Source organism: Lampetra fluviatilis, chromosome 82 (genome assembly GCF_964198595.1).
Source record: "Lampetra fluviatilis chromosome 82, kcLamFluv1.1, whole genome shotgun sequence".
In the NCBI taxonomy this organism is placed as follows: domain Eukaryota; kingdom Metazoa; phylum Chordata; class Hyperoartia; order Petromyzontiformes; family Petromyzontidae; genus Lampetra; species Lampetra fluviatilis.
The window spans coordinates 706,011-731,380 of NC_136356.1; the positions used below are offsets into that span (position 1 = coordinate 706,011).

At 56.0% G+C, this 25,370-nt stretch overlaps 1 protein-coding gene across 1 annotated transcript; it reads left to right on the forward strand.

Moving 5' to 3' along the window:
• Positions 1–18,096, forward strand: C82H1orf52 (chromosome 82 C1orf52 homolog). The gene is made up of 4 exons (XM_078884329.1): positions 1–216; positions 12,584–12,699; positions 13,002–13,200; positions 17,536–18,096. The coding sequence occupies exons 1-4, from the start codon at positions 36–38 to the stop codon at positions 17,784–17,786; spliced, it is 747 nt and encodes a 248-aa protein (XP_078740455.1). The 5' UTR covers positions 1–35; the 3' UTR covers positions 17,787–18,096.
• Positions 18,097–25,370: the final 7,274 nt, after the last annotated feature.

Below are 25,370 nucleotides of genomic sequence, written 5' to 3' on the forward strand. Positions count from 1 at the left end.
TTCCTCACCACCGACATCGCCACTTGCGGCCTGCAATGGCGGGCGAGCTGCCTGACCCGCTGTCATTCTTCGTCTTGGCCGCCTCCTCCAACGACAGCGACGGGAGCAGCAGCGACGAGGAGGAGGGTGGACGAGGAGGAGGTGCAGGAGGAGGCGGTGGCGGTGGAGCGAAACGGCTCTGCACGGAGCAGAGGGGAGGTGGTGGTGATGGTGGAGGTACACAGAGCGGTGGTGCAGTTGTTAGCGCACTGTGTGTGTGTGAGTGGGGAGTGGTGGTGCAGTGGTTAGCGCACTGTGTGTGAGTGGGGAGTGGTGGTGCAGTTGTTAGCGCACTGTGTGTGAGTGGGGAGTGGTGGTGCAGTTGTTAGCACACTGTGTGTGAGAGTGGGGAGCGGTGGTGCAGTTGTTAGCACACTGTATGTGAGTGGGGAGTGGTGGTGCAGTGGTTAGCACACTGTATGTGAGTGGTGGTGCAGTGGTTAGCGCACTGTGTGTGAGTGGGGAGTGGTGGTGCAGTGGTTAGCACACTGTGTGTGTGAGTGGGGAGTGGTGGTGCAGTGGTTAGCGCACTGTGTGTGAGTGGGGAGTGGTGGTGCAGTGGTTAGCGCACTGTGTGAGTGGGGAGTGGTGGTGCAGTGGTTAGCGCACTGTGTGTGAGTGGGGAGTGGTGGTGCAGTGGTTAGCGCACTGTGTGTCAGTGGGGAGTGGTGGTGCAGTGGTTAGCACACTGTATGTGAGTGGGGAGTGGTGGTGCAGTGGTTAGCGCACTGTGTGTGAGAGTGGGGAGTGGTGGTGCAGTGGTTAGCGCAGTGTGTGAGTGGGGAGTGGTGGTGCAGTGGTTAGTGCACTGTGTGTGTGAGTGGGGAGTGGTGGTGCAGTGGTTAGCGCACTGTGTGAGTGGGGAGTGGTGGTGCAGTGGTTAGCGCACTGTGTGAGTGGGGAGTGGTGGTGCAGTGGTTAGCGCACTGTGTGTGAGTGGGGAGTGGTTGTGCAGTGGTTAGCACACTGTATGTGTGTGGGGAGTGGTGGTGCAGTGGTTAGCGCACTGTGGGGGTGCAGTGGTTAGCGCACTGTGTGTGTGAGTGGGGAGTGGTGGTGCAGTGGTTAGCACACTGTATGTGAGTGGGGAGTGGTGGTGCAGTGGTTAGCGCACTGTGTGAGTGGGGAGTGGTGGTGCAGTGGTTAGCACACTGTATGTGTGTGGGGAGTGGTGGTGCAGTGGTTAGCGCACTGTGGGGGTGCAGTGGTTAGCGCACTGTGTGTGTGAGTGGGGAGTGGTGGTGCAGTGGTTAGCGCACTGTGTGAGTGGGGAGTGGTGGTGCAGTGGTTAGCGCACTGTGTGTGTGAGTGGGGAGTGGTGGTGCAGTGGTTAGCGCACTGTGTGTGTGTGTGAGTGGGGAGTGGTGGTGCAGTGGTTAGCACACTGTATGTGAGTGGGGAGTGGTGGTGCAGTGGTTAGCGCAGTGTGTGAGTGGGGAGTGGTGGTGCAGTGGTTAGAGCACTGTGTGTGAGTGGTGAGTGGTGGTGCAGTGGTTAGCGCACTGTGGGAGTGGGGGTGCAGTGGTTAGCGCACTGTGTGTGTGAGTGGGGAGTGGTGGTGTAGTGGTTAGCGCACTGTGTGTGAGTGGGGAGTGGTGGTCCAGTGGTTAGCACACTGTATGTGAGTGGGGAGTGGTGGTGCAGTGGTTAGCGCACTGTGTGAGTGGGGAGTGGTGGTGCAATGGTTAGTGCACTGTGTATGTGAGTGGAGAGTGGTGGTACAGTGGTTAGCACACTGTATGTGAGTGGAGAGTGGTGGTACAGTGGTTAGCACACTGTATGTGAGTGGGGAGTGGTGGTGCAGTGGTTAGCGCACTGTGTGTGTGAGTGGGGAGTGGTGGTGTAGTGGTTAGCGCACTGTGTGTGAGTGGGGAGTGGTGGTCCAGTGGTTAGCACACTGTATGTGAGTGGGGAGTGGTGGTGCAGTGGTTAACGCACTGTGTGAGTGGGGAGTGGTGGTGCAATGGTTAGTGCACTGTGTATGTGAGTGGAGAGTGGTGGTACAGTGGTTAGCACACTGTATGTGAGTGGGGAGTGGTGGTGCAGTGGTTAGCGCACTGTGTGTGTGAGTGGGGAGTGGTGGTGTAGTGGTTAGCGCACTGTGTGTGAGTGGGGAGTGGTGGTCCAGTGGTTAGCGCACTGTGTGAGTGGGGAGTGGTGGTGCAGTGGTTAGCGCAATGTGTGAGTGGGGAGTGGTGGTCCAGTGGTTAGCACACTGTATGTGAGTGGGGAGTGGTGGTGCAGTGGTTAGCGCACTGTGTGAGTGGGGAGTGGTGGTGCAGTGGTTAGCACACTGTATGTGAGTGGGGAGTGGTGGTACAGTGGTTAGCGCACTGTGTGTGTGTGAGTGGGGAGTGGTGGTGCAGTGGTTAGCACACTGTATGTGAGTGGGGAGTGGTGGTGTAGTGGTTAGCGCACTGTGTGTGTGTGTGAGTGGGGAGTGGTGGTGTAGTGGTTAGCGCACTGTGTGTGTGAGTGGGGAGTGGTGGTGTAGTGGTTAGCGCACTGTGTGTGTGTGGGGGGAGTGGTGGTGCAGTGGTTAGCACACTGTATGTGAGTGGGGAGTGGTGGTGCAGTGGTTAGTGCACTGTGTGTGTATGAGTGGGGAGTGGTGGTGCAGTGGTTAGCGCACTGTGGGAGTGGGGGTGCAGTGGTTAGCGCACTGTGTGTGTGAGTGGGGAGTGGTGGTGCAGTGGTTAGAGCACTGTGTGTGTGTGTGAGTGGGGAGTGGTGGTGCAGTGGTTAGCACACTGTATGTGAGTGGGGAGTGGTGGTGCAGTGGTTAGCGCAGTGTGTGAGTGGGGAGTGGTGGTGCAGTAGTTAGAGCACTGTGTGTGAGTGGGGAGTGGTGGTCCAGTGGTTAGCGCACTGTGTGTGAGTGGGGAGTGGTGGTCCAGTGGTTAGCGCACTGTGTGAGTGGGGAGTGGTGGTGCAGTGGTTAGCGCACTGTGTGAGTGGGGAGTGGTGGTGCAATGGTTAGTGCACTGTGTATGTGATTGGAGAGTGGTGGTACAGTGGTTAGCACACTGTATGTGAGTGGGGAGTGGTGGTGCAGTGGTTAGCGCACTGTGTGTGTGAGTGGGGAGTGGTGGTGTAGTGGTTAGCGCACTGTGTGTGAGTGGGGAGTGGTGGTCCAGTGGTTAGCACACTGTATGTGAGTGGGGAGTGGTGGTGCAGTGGTTAGCGCACTGTGTGAGTGGGGAGTGGTGGTGCAGTGGTCAGCACACTTTATGTGGGGAGTGGTGGTGTAGTGGTTAGCGCACTGTGTGTGTGAGTGGGGAGTGGTGGTGCAGTGGTTAGAGCACTGTGTGTGTGTGTGAGTGGGGAGTGGTGGTGCAGTGGTTAGCGCACTGTGTGAGTGGGGAGTGGTGGTGCAATGGTTAGTGCACTGTGTATGTGATTGGAGAGTGGTGGTACAGTGGTTAGCACACTGTATGTGAGTGGGGAGTGGTGGTGCAGTGGTTAGCGCACTGTGTGTGTGAGTGGGGAGTGGTGGTGTAGTGGTTAGCGCACTGTGTGTGAGTGGGGAGTGGTGGTCCAGTGGTTAGCACACTGTATGTGAGTGGGGAGTGGTGGTGCAGTGGTTAGCGCACTGTGTGAGTGGGGAGTGGTGGTGCAGTGGTCAGCACACTTTATGTGAGTGGGGAGTGGTGGTACAGTGGTTAGCGCACTGTGTGTGTGTGAGTTGGGAGTGGTGGTGCAGTGGTTAGCACACTGTATGTGAGTGGGGAGTGGTGGTGTAGTGGTTAGCGCACTGTGTGTGTGTGTGAGTGGGGAGTGGTGGTGTAGTGGTTAGCGCACTGTGTGTGTGAGTGGGGAGTGGTGGTGTAGTGGTTAGCGCACTGTGTGTGTGTGGGGGGAGTGGTGGTGCAGTGGTTAGCACACTGTATGTGAGTGGGGAGTGGTGGTGCAGTGGTTAGTGCACTGTGTGTGTATGAGTGGGGAGTGGTGGTGCAGTGGTTAGCGCACTGTGGGAGTGGGGGTGCAGTGGTTTGCGCACTGTGTTTGTGAGTGGGGAGTGGTGGTGCAGTGGTTAGCACACTGTATGTGAGTGGGGAGTGGTGGTGCAGTGGTTAGCGCAGTGTGTGAGTGGGGAGTGGTGGTGCAGTGGTTAGTGCACTGTGTGTGTATGAGTGGGGAGTGGTGGTGCAGTGGTTAGCGCACTGTGGGAGTGGGGGTGCAGTGGTTAGCGCACTGTGTGTGTGAGTGGGGAGTGGTGGTGCAGTGGTTAGAGCACTGTGTGTGTGTGTGAGTGGGGAGTGGTGGGGCAGTGGTTAGCACACTGTATGTGAGTGGGGAGTGGTGGTGCAGTGGTTAGCGCAGTGTGTGAGTGGGGAGTGGTGGTGCAGTAGTTAGAGCACTGTGTGTGAGTGGGGAGTGGTGGTCCAGTGGTTAGCGCACTGTGTGTGAGTGGGGAGTGGTGGTCCAGTGGTTAGCGCACTGTTTGAGTGGGGAGTGGTGGTGCAGTGGTTAGCGCACTGTGTGAGTGGGGAGTGGTGGTGCAATGGTTAGTGCACTGTGTATGTGATTGGAGAGTGGTGGTACAGTGGTTAGCACACTGTATGTGAGTGGGGAGTGGTGGTGCAGTGGTTAGCGCACTGTGTGTGTGAGTGGGGAGTGGTGGTGTAGTGGTTAGCGCACTGTGTGTGAGTGGGGAGTGGTGGTCCAGTGGTTAGCACACTGTATGTGAGTGGGGAGTGGTGGTGCAGTGGTTAGCGCACTGTGTGAGTGGGGAGTGGTGGTGCAGTGGTCAGCACACTTTATGTGAGTGGGGAGTGGTGGTACAGTGGTTAGCGCACTGTGTGTGTGTGAGTTGGGAGTGGTGGTGCAGTGGTTAGCACACTGTATGTGAGTGGGGAGTGGTGGTGTAGTGGTTAGCGCACTGTGTGTGTGTGTGTGAGTGGGGAGTGGTGGTGTAGTGGTTAGCGCACTGTGTGTGTGAGTGGGGAGTGGTGGTGTAGTGGTTAGCGCACTGTGTGTGTGTGGGGGGAGTGGTGGTGCAGTGGTTAGCACACTGTATGTGAGTGGGGAGTGGTGGTGCAGTGGTTAGTGCACTGTGTGTGTATGAGTGGGGAGTGGTGGTGCAGTGGTTAGCGCACTGTGGGAGTGGGGGTGCAGTGGTTTGCGCACTGTGTTTGTGAGTGGGGAGTGGTGGTGCAGTGGTTAGCACACTGTATGTGAGTGGGGAGTGGTGGTGCAGTGGTTAGCGCAGTGTGTGAGTGGGGAGTGGTGGTGCAGTGGTTAGAGCACTGTGTGTGAGTGGGGAGTGGTGGTGCAGTGGTTAGCGCACTGTGGGAGTGTGGGTGCAGTGGTTAGCGCACTCTGTGTGTGAGTGGGGAGTGGTGGTGCAGTGGTTAGCGCACTGTGTGAGTGGGGAGTGGTGGTGCAGTGGTTAGTGCACTGTGTATGTGAGTGGAGAGTGGTGGTACAGTGGTTAGCACACTGTATGTGAGTGGGGAGTGGTGGTGCAGTGGTTAGCGCACTGTGTGTGTGAGTGGGGAGTGGTGGTGTAGTGGTTAGCGCACTGTGTGTGTGAGTGGGGAGTGGTGGTCCAGTGGTTAGCACACTGTATGTGAGTGGGGAGTGGTGGTGCAGTGGTTAGCGCACTGTGTGAGTGGGGAGTGGTGGTGCAGTGGTGAGCACACTGTATGTGAGTGGGGAGTGGTGGTACAGTGGTTAGCGCACTGTGTGTGTGTGAGTGGGGAGTGGTGGTGCAGTGGTTAGCACACTGTATGTGAGTGGGGAGTGGTGGTGTAGTGGTTAGCGCACTGTGTGTGTGTGTGGGGAGTGGTGGTGTAGTGGTTAGCGCACTGTGTGTGTGAGTGGGGAGTGGTGGTGCAGTGGTTAGCACACTGTATGTGAGTGGGGAGTGGTGGTGCAGTGGTTAGTGCACTGTGTGTGTATGAGTGGGGAGTGGTGGTGCAGTGGTTAGCGCACTGTGGGAGTGGGGGTGCAGTGGTTAGCGCACTGTGTGTGTGAGTGGGGAGTGGTGGTGCAGTGGTTAGCGCACTGTGTGAGTGGGGAGTGGTGGTGCAGTGGTTAGTGCACTGTGTATGTGAGTGGAGAGTGGTGGTACAGTGGTAAGCACACTGTATGTGAGTGGGGAGTGGTGGTGCAGTGGTTAGCGCACTGTGTGTGTGAGTGGGGAGTGGTGGTGCAGTGGTTAGCGCACTGTGTGTGAGTGGGGAGTGGTGGTGCAGTGGTTAGCGCACTGTGTGTGTGGGAGTGGGGAGTGGGGGTGGAGTGGTTAGCGCACTGTGTGTGTGAGTGGGGAGTGGTGATGCACTATGGGAATCTCATTTGCCAGTAAAAATATGATAATTGTTTTTTTTTTTACCCTTCTATCTGGCAACAAAACTGACACCTTTTTACAAGGAGTCATGTTTGCATAGACCGCAATACCTGCAGTCATAATACAAACAAAAGAACATAACTCTGATAATGTGCACTGTCCTTGAAGTTGATTGGTCCACACCCGAGACAGCTTTCCTTAGAGCCTAGTCTCACATGGGTTGGACCAGATGACGCCAAAAGGCGCACGACAAGTGGTGATGCAGTGGTTAGCGCAGTGTGTGGGGAGTGGTGGTGCAGTGTTTAGCGCACTGTGTGAGTGGGGAGTGGTGGTGCAGTGGTTAGCGCACTGTGTGTGTGTGAGTGGAGAGTGGTGGCGCAGTGGTTAGCGCACTGTGTGTGAGTGGGGAGTAGTGGTGCAGTGGTTAGCGCACTGTGTGTGAGTGGGGAGTAGTGGTGCAGTGGTTAGCGCACTGTGTGTGTGTGAGTGGAGAGTGGTGGCGCAGTGGTTAGCGCACTGTGTGAGTGGGGAGTGGTGGTGCAGTGGTTAGCGCACTTTGTGTGTGTGAGTGGGGAGTGGTGGTGCAGTGGTTAGCGCACTGTGGGAGTGTGGGTGCAGTGGTTAGCGCACTCTGTGTGTGAGTGGGGAGTGGTGGTGCAGTGGTTAGCGCACTGTGTGAGTGGGGAGTGGTGGTGCAGTGGTTAGTGCACTGTGTATGTGAGTGGAGAGTGGTGGTACAGTGGTTAGCACACTGTATGTGAGTGGGGAGTGGTGGTGCAGTGGTTAGCGCACTGTGTGTGTGAGTGGGGAGTGGTGGTGTAGTGGTTAGCGCACTGTGTGTGTGAGTGGGGAGTGGTGGTCCAGTGGTTAGCACACTGTATGTGAGTGGGGAGTGGTGGTGCAGTGGTTAGCGCACTGTGTGAGTGGGGAGTGGTGGTGCAGTGGTGAGCACACTGTATGTGAGTGGGGAGTGGTGGTACAGTGGTTAGCGCACTGTGTGTGTGTGAGTGGGGAGTGGTGGTGCAGTGGTTAGCACACTGTATGTGAGTGGGGAGTGGTGGTGTAGTGGTTAGCGCACTGTGTGTGTGTGTGTGTGGGGAGTGGTGGTGTAGTGGTTAGCGCACTGTGTGTGTGAGTGGGGAGTGGTGGTGCAGTGGTTTGCACACTGTATGTGAGTGGGGAGTGGTGGTGCAGTGGTTAGTGCACTGTGTGTGTATGAGTGGGGAGTGGTGGTGCAGTGGTTAGCGCACTGTGGGAGTGGGGGTGCAGTGGTTAGCGCACTGTGTGTGTGAGTGGGGAGTGGTGGTGCAGTGGTTAGCGCACTGTGTGAGTGGGGAGTGGTGGTGCAGTGGTTAGTGCACTGTGTATGTGAGTGGCGAGTGGTGGTACAGTGGTAAGCACACTGTATGTGAGTGGGGAGTGGTGGTGCAGTGGTTAGCGCACTGTGTGTGTGAGTGGGGAGTGGTGGTGCAGTGGTTAGCGCACTGTGTGTGAGTGGGGAGTGGTGGTGCAGTGGTTAGCGCACTGTGTGTGTGGGAGTGGGGAGTGGGGGTGGAGTGGTTAGCGCACTGTGTGTGTGAGTGGGGAGTGGTGATGCAGTGGTTAGCGCAGTGTGTGGGGAGTGGTGGTGCAGTGGTTAGCGCACTGTGTGAGTGGGGAGTGGTGGTGCAGTGGTTAGCGCACTGTGTGTGTGTGAGTGGAGAGTGGTGGCGCAGTGCTTAGCGCACTGTGTGTGAGTGGGGAGTAGTGGTGCAGTGGTTAGCGCACTGTGTGTGAGTGGGGAGTAGTGGTGCAGTGGTTAGCGCACTGTGTGTGTGTGAGTGGAGAGTGGTGGCGCAGTGGTTAGCGCACTGTGTGAGTGGGGAGTGGTGGTGCAGTGGTTAGCGCACTGTGTGTGTGTGAGTGGAGAGTGGTGGCGCAGTGGTTAGCGCACTGTGTGTGAGTGGGGAGTAGTGGTGCAGTGGTTAGCGCACTGTGTGTGAGTGGGGAGTAGTGGTGCAGTGGTTAGCGCACTGTGTGTGTGTGAGTGGAGAGTGGTGGCGCAGTGGTTAGCGCACTGTGTGAGTGGAGAGTGGTGGTACAGTGGTAAGCACACTGTATGTGAGTGGGGAGTGGTGGTGCAGTGGTTAGCGCACTGTGTGTGTGAGTGGGGAGTGGTGGTGCAGTGGTTAGCGCACTGTGTGTGAGTGGGGAGTGGTGGTGCAGTGGTTAGCGCACTGTGTGTGTGGGAGTGGGGAGTGGGGGTGGAGTGGTTAGCGCACTGTGTGTGTGAGTGGGGAGTGGTGATGCAGTGGTTAGCGCAGTGTGTGGGGAGTGGTGGTGCAGTGGTTAGCGCACTGTGTGAGTGGGTAGTGGTGGTGCAGTGGTTAGCGCACTGTGTGTGTGTGAGTGGAGAGTGGTGGCGCAGTGGTTAGCGCACTGTGTGTGAGTGGGGAGTAGTGGTGCAGTGGTTAGCGCACTGTGTGTGAGTGGGGAGTAGTGGTGCAGTGGTTAGCGCACTGTGTGTGTGTGAGTGGAGAGTGGTGGCGCAGTGGTTAGCGCACTGTGTGAGTGGGGAGTGGTGGTGCAGTGGTTAGCGCACTGTGTGTGTGTGAGTGGAGAGTGGTGGCGCAGTGGTTAGCGCACTGTGTGTGAGTGGGGAGTAGTGGTGCAGTGGTTAGCGCACTGTGTGTGAGTGGGGAGTAGTGGTGCAGTGGTTAGCGCACTGTGTGTGTGTGAGTGGAGAGTGGTGGCGCAGTGGTTAGCGCACTGTGTGAGTGGGGAGTGGTGGTGCAGTGGTTAGCGCACTTTGTGTGTGTGAGTGGGGAGCGGTGGTGCAGTGGTTAGCGCACTGTGTGAGTGGGGAGTGGTGGTGCAGTGGTTAGCGCACTGTGTGAGTGGGGAGTGGTGGTGCAGTGATTAGCGCACTGTGTGTGTGTGGGGAGTGGTGGTGCAGTGGTTAGCGCACTGCATATGAGTGGGGAGTGGTGGTGCAGTGGTTAGAGCACTGTGTGTGTGTGTGGGGAGTGGTGGTGCAGTGGTTAGCACACTGTGTGTGTGTGAGTGGGAAGTGGTGGTGCAGTGGTTAGCGCACTGTGTGTGTGAGTGGGGAGCGGTGGTGCAGTGGTTAGCGCACTGTGTGTGTGTGTGAGTGGGGAGTGGTGGTGCAGTGGTGAGCGCACTGTGTATGTGCTACTAACAGCAATTGCTCCTATGTATGTGTGTCTGTTTGTGTCTGTCTGTGTCTACGAGGTTAGGAATGGTGGTGGTGGTTGCTTATGCCCCCACCGAAGATGAACACGGATGCACGCAAGACCAATGAGTCAGATGCCTTCTATGACCTCCTGTCACAGGTGCAAGCTAAAGTGGCCCCTCGGGATAGAGTCATCTTGACTTCAATGCCCGAGTTGATCATGATGCTGGCACCTGGTCGGGAATGATTGGAAGGCATAGGCCAGACCAGCTCAATAACAACTGTAGGAGGCTACTAGACTTTGGTGCGGCCCATGGGCTTGTAATTACCAACATGCTTTTCTGGCATCGGTGCATCCACGCAACATTATGGATGCATGCTGGGTCCAAGCAAATAACATTTATTGGACTAGGTACTGATGGAACAGCAGATGCGGGCCCATGTCCTTGACACCAGGACCTACGGTGGAGCTGATCTGCCCACTGATCATCGGCTTGTCATCTGTAAGATGCACCTGCCATTCTTCCACTCCGGTTGTGGGTGTACACCCAGGGCCCCATTCAAACCCTTAGTGGCCTGGTCTCAGCTAGCTGATGAAAGTTGCAAGCGGGAATTTCACAATAGCTTGCAGCTGGGATTGGCATCGTCCCCCACTCCTCCTGATGCCGAGGGTAAATGGGCGAGGTTTAGGACTGTGGCTCATGCAGCTGCAATGGCTGCTTTGGGTACACGAATCAGACCTCCCCAGAGACTCTGGCTGACATGAGGTGTACTAGCTGGCTGAGAAAAAGCGACAGGCCCACTCTCATCGGCTACAGCATCCCACGTCGGAGAATGAGGATCGCAGCCTTCGTTCTGAGGTTCGGAGAGCCATGAGGCGTTGCAAGGATGGGTAGTGGTCACTGGTTGCTGAGGAGATGGAGTCTGCCTCAATGGCCCGCGATCACAAATCGCTCTTTAATTCCATCAAAAAGGTTACCTGCAGCGCCACACCTATTACCATAATTAGGGGAAAGAACAGTGATCCAATCTCTGACCCCCAGGAACAGGTTTGCAGATTTGCTGAGCATTTATGTGAGGTCCTGGGGGAGGGGACATCCCTCAGCCTGGATAACAATGTGGGAAAAAGTGGGGATGACCCTGCCAAGGCTGCGTTGCCTCAAACATTGGAGGAAGTCACCCCCTGTGAGTGGCTGGCTAAGGTGCCATCTGTTGAGGAAGTACTGAAGGCGATCCAGAGTCTGAGACCAGGAAAAGCACCGGGCAGAGATGACGTGGCGTTTGTGCACAGACTGCCCTACATGACATAACAACAGTCTGGACTACTGGATGGGTTCCGCAGGACTGGAAGGATGCCCTTGTGGTCCCCCTCTTCAAGAAGGGGGACTGCACAGACTGTAACAACTACAAGGGCATCTCACTCAGTGTGCCGGGAAAGGTCCTGGCAATGATTATTCAACATCACCTTGCTAGGCACGCTGAGGAGAGGCTTGCGGAGCCCCAATGCGGTTTCAGGAAAGGGCGGTCCTGCACAAATGCCATATTTTCTGTCCGTCTGCTACAGCAGAGGTGTAGGGAATTCCAACAAGACCTACATCTCTGCTTTATTGACCTGGTCAAGGCCTTTGATACCATCAGTAGGCCTGGGCTCTGGGTTGTTCTTCATGCTTTTAGAGTCCCTGACCCTCTGCTCACGATCATTAAGGACCTTCATGATGGTTTCCGGGCCCAGGTAAAACTACGTGGCTGGGAGTCGGAGCCATTCCCTGTACAACTTGGGGTGCGACAGGGGTGTCCTCTGGCTCCCACATTATTTAACATCTATTTCGACCGCGTAGTTCGTAAAGCCTTCAATAGCTGTACCGGAGGAATTTCCATCTGGTACAGTACAATGGGAGGCTGATCGATGCCCGGGTGCGGTCAAGGGATGGCTCTCTATTGCTCAGCCATGTTATGTATGCCCATGATCTGGTAATTGCTGCTCACTCAGAGGAGTAGTTGGAGGTGCTGCTGCTGAACCTGGAGCTTGTCACTAAGAGGCGATGCCTTACCAACAGCCCGACCAAAACTAAGCACCTGCCTGGGTATTTTGTACCATTGGACACTCCACCCCCACAACTCCCAATTGGTGATAAGGCAGTTGTGAAGAGAGTGGAGAGTTTCCCATACCTGGGCAGTGTGCTCATGACCGGCATAGGTTTAACAACAGAGGTCTCACTCCGAATCAGTCGAGCGGCATTATCTTTTCATCGGTTGCATAATGCTGTGTGGAAGCTACCTGGTCTGTCGCTCCGCACGAAGTTTCATGTCTTCTCGACCACGGTCATGCCCTCCCTTCTCTACTCTTGCGAAACTTAGACCCCGCCGGTTAGAAATATTTAGGCTGGCCTGCCTACGATCCATCCTGGGTTTAACCAGGGTGGATTTCATGAGGAGCTCACAAATCCTTGAAAGATCTGGACAAAATCCCATCGGTGAGCTCCAGCAGGCAAGGCTGCGTTGGCTGGGCCATGTAGCCCGCATGCCCAGCCACCGCATGTCTAAGCAGATTTTGTTCAGCCGGATCGAGAGGGCGAAATGGGCGCGGCACGGGCTGGAGAAGAGATGGAGTCATAATCTAGATCTGAAGTTTTCGTGACTGATGGAGTGATGTGGTACAGGAGGATGTGGAGCTGAGTGGACTTGCTAATGACTAGTACCAGCGGTGTCAAGATCGGCCTCTGTGGAGGAGGCTCGTGAAGGACGCTACTGGGGAGTTGGAGGCAGTCGCCCTCCAACAACAACGGAGGGCGGAGGAGCAATGCTCACAACAACGAGCGGAGTGCCAGGTGGCTAAAGCACAGCAAGTTGGCACAGTAGCGGGCACATGTGGTGCGTCAGCCAGTCGTCTCAGTCAGTCGACCTGTGGCATCTGGGTCTGCCCCGTGACCTCCTACCAGCGGGCGTTCGACACTTCACGTGGCTTCAAGGTGCACATAGCCTGGCACAAGCATCGTGGTGATGTCACCGCCACTTAGTGGCGAATGGCGGTTGTTGTTGTATGTGTCACTGTATGTGTGTGTGTCACCGTGTGTGTCTAGGCCGCCTCCCGTCACCCGCTGTGCTGTTGAGCCGCGTGCTGGAGCCGAGCTTCTTGCAGAACCCCTACAGGGGACACATCGACTGGGAGCGGCGGGCCGTCAAAGGGCCTGAGGAGGTGGGGTGGTGCACCTAGCCTGGTACCAGGGTATAGTGTAGTGTGTAGTGCAGTAGTTTTTTAGTATAGTGCTTAGTATAGTGTATAGTGTAGTGTAGACACTCACCCAAACACTCACCCACCTACCCACTCACCCACTCACTCATCCACACACTCACCCACCTACTCACTCATTCACTCACCCACCCACTCACTCATTCACTCACCCACACACTCACCCACCTACCCACTCACTCATTCACTCACCCACCCACTCACTCATTCACCCACCCACTCACCCACCCCTCCCTCCCCCCTACTAGCCCCCCCGAGAGTTCAAGCCGTGGCTCTCCACCGCCGCCCGTGCTCCGGCGGCGACTTCCCCTGCCGCGGCCTCGGTGAAGCGGGCAGCCCCCACTGGGCCCGACCTGGCCGTGCGCTGGTCCCAGATGTACCGCGACGACGAGGAAGAGAAGGCCAAGGAGGCCGCCTCCTGCACCCGCACGGATGGATACGATGGTGGTGAGCACCGGGGCGGGGTGGTGGTGGTGGTCGGTCGGTGGGTCGGTTGGTCTCGGAATGGCATTTGGCGTAGTGTACCGTGTAGTGTGTAAGTGTATAGTGGTGTAGTGTGTGGCATAGTGTGTAAGTGTATAGTGTAGTGTGTAAGTGTATAGTGGTGTCGTTTGTGGTGTAGTGTGTAAGTATATATTGGTCTAGTGTGTGGTGTAGTGTTCAGTGTAGTGTTTAATAGTGTAGTGCATAGTGGTGTAGTGTATATTAGTGTAGTTTATAGTGTAGTGTATTGTATAGTAGTGTGGTGTAGTGGATAGTAGTGTAGTTTATAGTGTAGTGTATAGTAGTGTAGTGGCAGTGGAGGGGCTTGTGTGCTCCATCCACCCGGCGGAGTCAACCCACGACGAGGTGGAGGTTCGCGCAGACGCTGGCAACGGCAAATCGACTTCTGTTCCACTCGCCAGCAAAATATTCGCGACCCGGAAACGTAAGACACAGAAGGGAACCGGGGCGTGTTCAAAGTTTCCGCAACGCATCGGCTAAAAAAGCCGAGAGAAAGAGAGCAAAAAAAAGTCTGTCGCGAGACGCAGCGGTGATGGCCGACAGAACAGGGAAGACAATGGCCACGGGCGAGCGCAGAGCCCCTCGAGCAAGTTGAGTAATTGAACGTGGAATTGCGGCGACCGAGCAACGGAGAGGTGAGGAAGAAGAATGCGTCGGAGGAGCCCCCTTCACGCCTGAAGACGACAGCGGAGCGGGAAGAGATGAGAGGACTCCTTCAAGAAATTTAGAGAGGTCGCTGGAAGGTCTTACCCCAGGAGTAGGTGGCCTTAAGAATGCCATTGGGAGGATATTCTGGAAGAATACGAAGACAAAGAAGAAGATGAAGATGAAGGGAGAATTGTTAAGGAGAAGAAGAACACGACAAATATGAAGGAGAAGGGAGAATACGAAGAAGAAGGGAAAATAATAAGATGGAGAAGAAGACGAACGAGAAGGAGGAGAACGAGGAGGAGAAGAACGAGAAGGAGAAGTAGAAGGAGAAGAACGAGAAGGAGAAGAACTAGAAGGAGAAGTAGAACCAGAAGGAGTAGAACGAGAAGTAGAACCAGAAGGAGTAGAACGAGAAGATGAAGAAGGGAAAATAAGAAGATGGAGAAGGAGACGAAGGAGAAGAAGACGAAGAACGAGAAGGAGGAGAATGAGGAGGAGAAGAACGAGAAGGAGAAGTAGAACCAGAAGGAGAAGTAGAACCAGAAGGAGAAGTAGAACCAGAAGGAGAAATAGAACCAGAAGGAGAAGAACGAGAAGATGAAGAAGGGAAAATAAGAAGATGGAGAAGGAGAAGACGAAGGAGAAGACGAAGAAGAATATGAAGAAGAGAGAATAGACAGGGATGCGGTATGCGGTAGACAAAAGGATTAACGAAACAATGTGGTGCGGGAAAGTACGAAAGAGAACCTCCTGCGACTGAGCATGAAATGTGCTGGCTGAGCCCCGAAGGAGCAGCCAACGAACAACAGAGCCCCCGGGGGGGGGGGGGGGGTCAGTGGCAGACCCCATTGAGCTCATCGAGGGGAGGGGGCAGGAGATGAGGCTATTTTAAGATGCAGCCCACAGTTTAGTGCCAACAGATTTCGGTCCAGTGGCAAGTGGCCCAGAGGCCGGACGTGTTTAGCGTCATGTGTAAAATAAAGACCTCGGTCCATACGTAGTCTCGAAAAAGCTGTAGCATACTTTCCCAACAAAGTAGAACGCTGACATTTGGTATTTAATTTAGTGTGTTCTTTCTCCCTCTCTCCTAATGTTCAAGCCTGCGTACTTTACTACGCGTCTCTTCGTACTCATTGACATGTAAATTTTTTCTCTAACCCCTCCCTTTCTCTGCCTCCGCCCCCCTCTGTCTATTTAAGGCCACCCCACAGAGACGATCCCCCCTCTCTGTACCTGTGTTGCTCTCTCTATGTATCTTGGTGATATCTGTCTGCTTATATATCTGTCTATAGTTTTCTGGTTAGATTTTATGTTGCTATTTCATTATACCTGATGATAATTGCTTGTGTTGCAATCGAAACGTCGTATGCTATTATTTAATTTATTATTTTATCTTTATACGTGACTTTCCGAAAGAACCAAAGAATAATTCCTGCAGTCACGAAAGCTCCAAAATTAAGATTAAACAACAGGATATTTTTGAAAATCCGAGATTTTTTTTCTAATTTAAGGTCCCCAAATCTCAATTTGAAGTGCCCCATAAACACGTCTGTGTGTATCATTCAGAAACCATTCAAAATATAAGATTACGGGTTTTGTTTTGTTTAACAGAGCGTTAAACAGCAATTAAAATGAAAGCGAGAACCATTGTTCCATATTTTATATTGTATTTGAGATTTCGTATTCAAGCGTTTTTTTATGGAAAAAAATCAGCATTTTATGATGTTCAAATAATTCAATAATGGTAAAATATAGGAGAGCTTTCCCTCATAGAGTAGTTTACGTTCATTCATTTTGTTATTTCTCAAATAACAAAACGAACTGAATCTTTAAATCGAGCGGCTTTCGATGGGCACAACTTTAAATAATTATACGAAGTCGAATCAAGTCGTCAATGTCGTAGATGTTAGTGTCTGATCGTTGATAAACATTGCAAACAAAATCATGATCAGGTTAATTATTATATTCATTGAAAAATTTCGCCTGGCGAAGACAGACAGATGTTTATGAACTAGTACACCTATATCTTCTTGGTTCTTTCGGTAAAGTCACGTAGAATGGAAATAATAAAATAATAAAAATAAAACATGAAAAGATAATTCTCACGACGTTTCGGCCACAACGCAAGCAGCCATCAGGTGAAGAACAGGTCTGTCAGAAAGACAGCGTCTGAATGAACACCACCAGGCTTGGCAGCGTATATTTCAGCTGGATATGCAAATTCCTTTGTCAAGGCGCTCTTCTCCCTCCAACCCAAAAAACAAAATATACCGGCAGCAGCCGTGCCTCTGCTGCATTGACCACAGCAAAGCTTTTTTTTTTTATTTGTGTGGCCCGTGAAGTGACGTGGATTACGTGTGAAGAGAGTCCACCAGACGACGGCTTGAGGGTCGACGCCAAAAGGCGAAGGTGACGGCGACAGAACAGCTTGACTTATCCGGCCTGGGCAATGAATCAACCGAAGCCGTGAAGAACTTTGTACTCCCGGGCTCGCTGATTGCCAAAGATGGGGAGTGTAGCCACGAGATGAGGAAGGCGGCCAGATCTCCGTAGAATGGCCACGTCCACAGCTCAATCGGATACGGATATGGAGAGACAAGGGGGCATTACCATGAATGCCAAGAAGAGGCTTCTCAAAGCTCCCCTGTTACCCTTTATGGATGCGAGCCGTGGACGCCGAGCGATGCTGCCGATACCACGGACCTTAAAATATCAAACACCATCCGTCCTGAGGGAGATCGGGGTCCCCCCCTTCTTACTGGCGAAGCAGAACCTGGACAAACTTTGGGCAACGTTGCGAGGACCTGGACAAGAGGAATCATCGGTCCTGCTCGGGAACGGTGAGGGTAGTATGGGGGGGCGCAGAGGTCGACCCCGGGAGGAGGTGGATTGACGACCTCAAGATCACCACTGGCTCTGCTCGCTCACCCAGCTACGAGGGGCAGCGAGAGACCGGCAGTGTGGATGGTCGTGGATGTCACCAGAGGTAGTACTCGACCTGACGGTACGAGATGACAACGTGAGTGTACAGTAGTGTCGTGTATAGTGTAGTGTACAGTAGTGTATAGTGTAGTGTATATAGTAGTGTAGTGTATATAGTAGTGAATAGTAGTGTACGTATAGTGTAGTATATAGGAGTGTAGTGTACTGTATTATGTACTCCATAGCGTACTGTATACTGCACTGTGTGGTGTACTATAGTGATGTAGACTGAGTGTGTGTGAGTAGGTGTGTGCGTGTGTGCGTCTGTGTGGGGAGCGGCGGCGCAGCGGTTAGCGCTAACGCTGCACTATGAACCCGGTGACCCGAATTCGATTCCCGCTCGCGCCCAACATCAGTGACAATCATCTGAACCAGTCCTGGGCCTCCCCCATAGGTCAACTCAGCCACAAAATGAGTGTACCTGGTGTGTCTAGTAAACATCGCCACTGGCGCAGTAGGCGTGGGGCTGGCCACCCACACCTGTCATGTGCCACAGTGCCGGCCTTCATAGGGCGCTACTCCTCGCGAACAGCGCTGGCCCCAACAGTCCATTACAGGCCATTACAGGCCACACGGGGAATGTTTTTGTGCTCTAATACATCAATTCCCCCACTCTCTCCCCGCCCATCTCTGCGCCTGCCAAAGTCGTGGTGAAGGGAGACGCCGATGGTGACCACGTTGAGGCTTCCACCGCCGCCTCCACCTCGTCGCATCAAACGCCGGCTCCACCTCCTCCTGGGTTCCTCGCCTCCTCGTCTTCATCGCTGTCGTCGTCCCGGCCTGCCGAGAGTTTCCAGGAGAGGGAGCGGAAGAAGCGAGAGCGGGGACAGGCCAACCGCGACGCCAGCTTCGTGGAGGAGGAGAAGCGGATCCTGCGGCACACTCACACACAGTAGACTTGCACACACTAGACTCACACACACACACACTAGACACACACTCGCACACACTAGAATCACACTCACTAGACTCACGACACATACACACACACAAACTACACTCACCACGCAGGGACCCATAGACTCACCACAATCTGTGCACAAGAGCCTTGTAGATCTTCAGATTTCCCCTCCCTCTCTTGGGTATCAATAAAGATTCTGACATCGATTCTGCCAGACGTTGATTCTGACGTTATATACATCTTGCCTATAAACGTAATTTTTTGTCAGTCTGTCTGTGTGTGGATGCAACTTGCGAAGGATTTGGCTTGCAAACCATAGGGTTTAGATAGGCATGAGCCCCGTGGTGAGCCAGCGCTATTCCATTTTCCCATCCATCAACTTTAACGTAGTTAAATTAACAATTTCGGGCTATTCATTATTATTTATGAATTTCCTTTCGTTGCTCCGCGAACGCCAAAGCTAACTGGGGGGCACACACGCCATTGGTGGAAGGGGGGGGGGAATTCTCATTCGCGTTAAAAATGAACACAACGCTGAGGTAATCTCTTCAAAGTGTCATGCCCCCCCCCCCGCCCCAATATGTGCACTTACTACTATAGGGTCGGTAGATGCTAATGTAATGCGGGCGTAAGCGACCTTCCGGATGTGACGTCACGGGGGGTGGAGTCATGTGACGTGGGTGGAAGGTTCGGGTCCTTAAGCGGGTAAACCGGAAGGGGAAGTCAGTCGGGGTGTGAGCGGAAAAGAGTGAGGCCACGCGGGCGAGTGAGAAGAGGGGGGGCACCGACGGCCATCGGGAGCCATCCCCGAAGACAAGAGGAAGCTGCGGAGTGGTGTGCAGCTGCAGAGGAGACAGCCAGAAGGGCTGCGTGTTAGAGGCAGCGGTGTGGCTGCCAGGAGGAGCTGCGGAGAGAGAGAGAGACAGCACGAGGCTGTCAGAGCTGCGGAGGGAGAGAGGGAGACAGCACGAGGCTGTCAGAGCTGTGGAGAGAGAGGAGTTGCAGCGAGTACAGCCAAGGGGGGCTGTGTGAGAGAAACAGCAGCGGGGCTGCTGTTGTGGATCGGGCCGACATTGGAGTCAGCACCGTGGAGAAGCTACAGAGTAAAGACAGCCGTGTGGGTGTACAGCACGAACCGAATAAAGGACACTGAGCCAGACATCGTGGTCCAGTCGTTTATTACACTGGTGTCGGAAGTGCAACGGCATGTCGAAACAAGTGAGGAAGAAAGTTAATCCGGCGCCTGCATCGGCTTCTTCGTCCGACGACGACGAACTCCCTCCAACCACGGATCCTGTTGGGGTGGTGGAGGAGAGCCCGGCTGAGGCGACCACGGGAACGGGAGTGGAGGATGTTGGCGCGGTGGCGGGTCCGTCGACATCATCAGACGCGGATCAACGATGTCAAGCGATGGCGGTACAACTGGAGGCACTTAAGGACGTCCTGGCGCATCTATGCCATCTCGTCGCGCCAGGGACGATGGATGATGCAATTGGTGCTCCGCGGGCCGCCACGTTGCCTGTCCTGCCGCCGCCATTGCCCACGCGGCAAGAGGCCGCCATTTTGCGCGCTCCGTGGCGCCAAACCGCCATCTTGGCCACGCCGCGGGCCGACGCCATTTTGAATTTGCCATCACAACCACCACCATTGGAAGACGGCGGGAAGAGGAGTCGGAGTCGCCACCTTACAACGGTTAAAGAATTTTCCGTCGGTGGGGACTGGAGCGCGTTCGCCTGCCGCTTCTTGGCGGCGGTACGCACAGCAAGATGGACCGATGCGGAGGCTTTGGAGGTGTTGCCGACTCTCCTGGACGACGAATCTGTCCGATTCTTCCGTTCCATAACGACCGATAAGAAGGCAACTTTATGTGGTGTTTTTCAAGAAATGGCCGATGCTTATGAGCCACCAGATGATGCGCATCGGCGATTCGCTCAACGACAACGAGCACCAGAGGAGTCGCCCGTGGCGTTCAGGGGTGCGGTGCTGGAGCTGGCCATGGCAGCTTATCCTGAGACGCCACAGGACCTGCTCGAGCCTCTCATATTAGGGAAAATGTTGGAGCTGTCTCGGGATCTAGGGATCCCCATGCCTGTGTGTGGGCATGAGAAGCTAACTTCCCGGACGGCTGCTAAGTGTCTCGATGCGCAATTCAACCTCCGTCGCTGGAAACAAGTGACGGCGTGGACGGGGGGGCCCGTCAAAGAAGGGGATGCGCTGGGGTGGAACCCTGCGCAGGCTGTCTATGTTCCGGATGACCGGGGCCCTCAACAACTGACGGCCGCCTCCGCTCCATGGACGGGACGCGGCGGGCCGAGACCGCGCGCGGCGCTACCAGAACGGGGCCGTCAGGAGGCGAGGCCTGCGCTTCGGCGCAACGAGGCCGAATGTTTCCGCTGCGGGCGTAGGGGCCACTACGCCAGAGACTGCTGGGCCCGCTTCCCGGCTCCGCCGCAGCAGGAGGCCTCGGCACCGGTCAAGTCGGCTAAAGATCCTCCGAAACAGACAGGCCGGCCGTGACATTGCGGGGGACGAGGGGCCCTGCTCGGAGGACGCCTGCCAGGTCTGCGGGACCTTCGAGCCCTGCAGCCCTTCCGACCCAGCTGCGGGCACGGTCACAGGACAAGCCCAAGACTAACTCTTTAGGGACACGGGACGTCGGTGGACTTCCAGCTGCGACAGGGGGATTACCCCCTGTCATTCCTCGACTTTCATCGCGTTCCCGTTCTGCGAGTGGGCCGCCGACCGTCCGGGACGGGCCGGCGACCCGCACACGTTCCAAATCGCTTACGTTTCGTTGATTGTTGCTGTCTTGTTATTTTTTTTCTTACAGTTGTATTTATTGCATGCTTTTTGTACGTTCGTTGATGTTAATTGCGTTGTTGTTGTTGTTCTTGCTGTTACATTGTATGCTTAGTGTCCTTTAGGGGGGGAAGCTCGGTTCGCCGCATTACGATTTGCTATTGGTCAGCCGAGGTCGGCTGGGATTTTTCTACGGGGGAGGGTGGTGTAATGCGGGCGTAAGCGACCTTCCGGATGTGACGTCACGGGGGGTGGAGTCATGTGACGTGGGTGGAAGGTTCGGGTCCTTAAGCGGGTAAACCGGAAGGGGAAGTCAGTCGGGGTGTGAGCGGAAAAGAGTGAGGCCATGCGGGCGAGTGAGAAGAGGGGGGGCACCGACGGCCATCGGGAGCCATCCCCGAAGACAAGAGGAAGCTGCGGAGTGGTGTGCAGCTGCAGAGGAGACAGCCAGAAGGGCTGCGTGTTAGAGGCAGCGGTGTGGCTGCCAGGAGGAGCTGCGGAGAGAGAGAGAGACAGCACGAGGCTGTCAGAGCTGCGGAGGGAGAGAGGGAGACAGCACGAGGCTGTCAGAGCTGTGGAGAGAGAGGAGTTGCAGCGAGTACAGCCAAGGGGGGCTGTGTGAGAGAAACAGCAGCGGGGCTGCTGTTGTGGATCGGGCCGACATTGGAGTCAGCACCGTGGAGAAGCTACAGAGTAAAGACAGCCGTGTGGGTGTACAGCACGAACCGAATAAAGGACACTGAGCCAGACATCGTGGTCCAGTCGTTTATTACACTGGTGTCGGAAGTGCAACGGCATGTCGAAACAAGTGAGGAAGAAAGTTAATCCGGCGCCTGCATCGGCTTCTTCGTCCGACGACGACGAACTCCCTCCAACCACGGATCCTGTTGGGGTGGTGGAGGAGAGCCCGGCTGAGGCGACCACGGGAACGGGAGTGGAGGATGTTGGCGCGGTGGCGGGTCCGTCGACATCATCAGACGCGGATCAACGATGTCAAGCGATGGCGGTACAACTGGAGGCACTTAAGGACGTCCTGGCGCATCTATGCCATCTCGTCGCGCCAGGGACGATGGATGATGCAATTGGTGCTCCGCGGGCCGCCACGTTGCCTGTCCTGCCGCCGCCATTGCCCACGCGGCAAGAGGCCGCCATTTTGCGCGCTCCGTGGCGCCAAACCGCCATCTTGGCCACGCCGCGGGCCGACGCCATTTTGAATTTGCCATCACAACCACCACCATTGGAAGACGGCGGGAAGAGGAGTCGGAGTCGCCACCTTACAACGGTTAAAGAATTTTCCGTCGGTGGGGACTGGAGCGCGTTCACCTGCCGCTTCTTGGCGGCGGTACGCACAGCAAGATGGACCGATGCGGAGGCTTTGGAGGTGTTGCCGACTCTCCTGGACGACGAATCTGTCCGATTCTTCCGTTCCATAACGACCGATAAGAAGGCAACTTTATGTGGTGTTTTTCAAGAAATGGCCGATGCTTATGAGCCACCAGATGATGCGCATCGGCGATTCGCTCAACGACAACGAGCACCAGAGGAGTCGCCCGTGGCGTTCAGGGGTGCGGTGCTGGAGCTGGCCATGGCAGCTTATCCTGAGACGCCACAGGACCTGCTCGAGCCTCTCATATTAGGGAAAATGTTGGAGCTGTCTCGGGATCTAGGGATCCCCATGCCTGTGTGTGGGCATGAGAAGCTAACTTCCCGGACGGCTGCTAAGTGTCTCGATGCGCAATTCAACCTCCGTCGCTGGAAACAAGTGACGGCGTGGACGGGGGGGCCCGTCAAAGAAGGGGATGCGCTGGGGTGGAACCCTGCGCAGGCTGTCTATGTTCCGGATGACCGGGGCCCTCAACAACTGACGGCCGCCTCCGCTCCATGGACGGGACGCGGCGGGCCGAGACCGCGCGCGGCGCTACCAGAACGGGGCCGTCAGGAGGCGAGGCCTGCGCTTCGGCGCAACGAGGCCGAATGTTTCCGCTGCGGGCGTAGGGGCCACTACGCCAGAGACTGCTGGGCCCGCTTCCCGACTCGTCAAAAACGCAACCCGCCGACCTGATGGAAGCTCGATGCAGGCCTGATCTATGAGAATTTTGATGGGCATTTTAGACAGAAAGTCCGTGCCTAGCAAACAAGGAACGGCCAGCGATGATGATACAAAAATAGGACCCGCCAATTTGATATCGCCAATACAAATAGACGCCCGAATCTGGCCGATGATTCCCAAGGAACCCCCGTTCGCCGCGTAAAATGGCACGTCTACTGGCAGAAGGGGTCGACATTGGACGGGAAGAATGTTATAAATAAGGTCCGAAATGATAGTGGCCGACGCACCCGTATCCACAAGCACCCGGACCTCAACCCCGTCAATAAACCCCGTTACCACGGACGACCCGGCCGACGCAGCCACCATCCTATGGGCCAATTCGGACCATTGAACTGCATTCGGGCCGTGTACGAACCCCCCTCGCCGGACCGAACCCCCGGTGCCCATACGCGGGTCCCCCACCCCCAAGCAGCGACCCGAACGTGCCCCGTACGTGGACCGAGCGTGTGAGGTGCCGCGACTTGCCGGGTTTAGTTGGGACGGCTTGTGGCCCTGGTCATCGTCCGGACGTGGTCCCGCGGCGCGCTGACGCCGAGCCCGGCACCCGGACGCGACGTGACCCCGAAGGCCGCAGTTGTAGCAGACGACGAGGGACGTCGTAGGTTTCGGTTGCTCCAGCTTGCGGGATGAGCGTGTGGGCGAACGACCTCCCGTTCTCCACTCCCCTGGTCTCGATACGGTGAAAGCCTCCTCCCGAGCCGCAGCAGGCTGAGGCTCGGCGACCGTGGCGGCCGGTGCCGCGTTCCCCGCCGATGCACAGATGACCGTCGACTTTCGCTTGAGGACCTCGTAGGCGTGAATGCTCGTGGCGATCCCCAGGGAACAAATGTCCATCTCGTCCGCCACATTAATGGGGACTCCCAAATTGTGAGCCAACGCCAGCAGCTGCTCCGTCACCATGGCGTCCTTCCCCTCCTTGTCCATGCGGGGAAAAGCTGCGTCCGCCAGGGCGAGCAGCGCCGTACGATAGGCGAGCGTTGTTTCTCCAACCGCCTTTCGCCGATCGTAGAACTGGTGGCGACAGGTGGAGGGCGGCCCGAACACCTTTGCCATTAGGTGTAGTGCGGCCGGGAGCGTTGAGCGGGACGACCTTGCAGCAGATGTGAAGGCTGCAAGCGCGTCGTCGTCGAGCATCGCCGGCAGCGCACGCAGGGCAGTGGTGTCGGACCACCCCGACATTTCCTGATGTGCGAGGAACCTTCGTTGGAAGGCTCCCCAGTCGCCCCCATCCGCCTTGAACGCCGACAGCGCGGGCAATCTTTGCTGGAGGACCCGATCGTCGTCGATGTCGGAGAGATTTTCCCGCGCCCCGCTGTGGTTGTAGAAAATGTCGGCTCCGTCTGCAGGCGCAAAATGGAGAGCTCCGGCGCGCGCTGATGACGCGGGCTGCGCTGAGTGGAGGTCTCCGGCCACGTGGTGTCCGTGCTTCCCGCCAATCGATGGCGGACCCTCAAAAACGGCGCCAACTTCAAAACTTTTGGCGCGAAGCGCCTTTTGGCGGGATCCCTCCAGCCTCGCTCCCTCCTCCAACCCCGCAGCCGTTTTTTTGCCCGCTGGAACGGAGATTTCCGCCAAGATTGCAGCGGCGGCGAGTAGCAACTCTGCCAAACGGGAGTGTGCGTCCTGTAGGCTGGTGTCGGAGGCGAGCGGAGCGTCGGCCATCACTGCGAAGTGCTGCATCGGCGGCAACTCCTCGTCCTCTCCTCCCGAGGTTGGTGTCCCCGGTACGCCGTCGTCTTCCCGACCTCGCTCGTGGGTACGGGTAGTCTTCCTAGTGTCCATTCTTCTTGAAGACAGGTTTACTTCTGACGCCAGTTGTAATGTAGTAACTCGGCGGGAGACGACTTCACGGGTAGCACACTCTTTTATTGAACCAACTGTATTTACACGGGTGACCAACACCCACTTAGCTACACGGGTGACCAACACCCACTTAGCTACTCGGGTGACCAACACCCACTGGGTTACTCGGGTGACCAACACCCACTTAGCTACTCGGGCGACTAACGCCCACTTAGCTACTCGGGTGACCAACACCCACTTAGCTACTCGGGCGACTAACGCCCACTTAGCTACACGGGTGACCAACACCCACTTAGCTACTCGGGTGGCTAACACCAGCCTAACCCTACACAGTTCTCCGGGCTACACCGACACGGGCTCTTACGCCCCGTAGCCTCTCGGAACACACCCAGCCGGGGTGTCCGTCTCGACCCTGGGTCCCACAGTCCCGACCCACATGGGCGTCGGACCACGGGTCCCACAGTCTCGCCTTCGAGCCACACAGGGCCCCGGTCCCGATAAGGACGGCGGGACTAGGGGTCTCGGGCCCTACTCCTTCCACTCCGTCTTCAATCTTCAACTGGTTAAACAACCACGAGTGCTCTCGCGCGTCACCCTTTATACCCCTCCTGCGGACGTCGCTGAGAGCACCTATCCCATTCGACCAATCACCGGGCGCTGGCTACGATCCTCTTTTCCCCACCTCGTGTCAGCGCGCCTCAACACCCACGCCGCGCCGCCCGTCATCCCTCACTCCCGGCGCGCGCGTCCACACCACGCCCACATGGCGTGCCCAACCCCGCACCTCGCGCCGCCCCGTGATCCATCACTGTCGGCGCACGTCAACACCACCACTACATCACCCCCTACCACATAGCTCGCAGCCGA

Bases quoted from the DNA above. Each gene is read 5' to 3' on its own strand.
- C82H1orf52 (XM_078884329.1), top strand. From the start codon at position 36: ATGGCGGGCGAGCTGCCTGACCCGCTGTCATTCTTCGTCTTGGCCGCC. The intron at 217-12,583 runs GTACACAGAGCG...GTGTGTGTCTAG, and splicing joins AGGTGGTGGTGATGGTGGAG to GCCGCCTCCCGTCACCCGCT. The intron at 13,201-17,535 runs GTGAGCACCGGG...CGCCTGCCAAAG, and splicing joins CACGGATGGATACGATGGTG to TCGTGGTGAAGGGAGACGCC.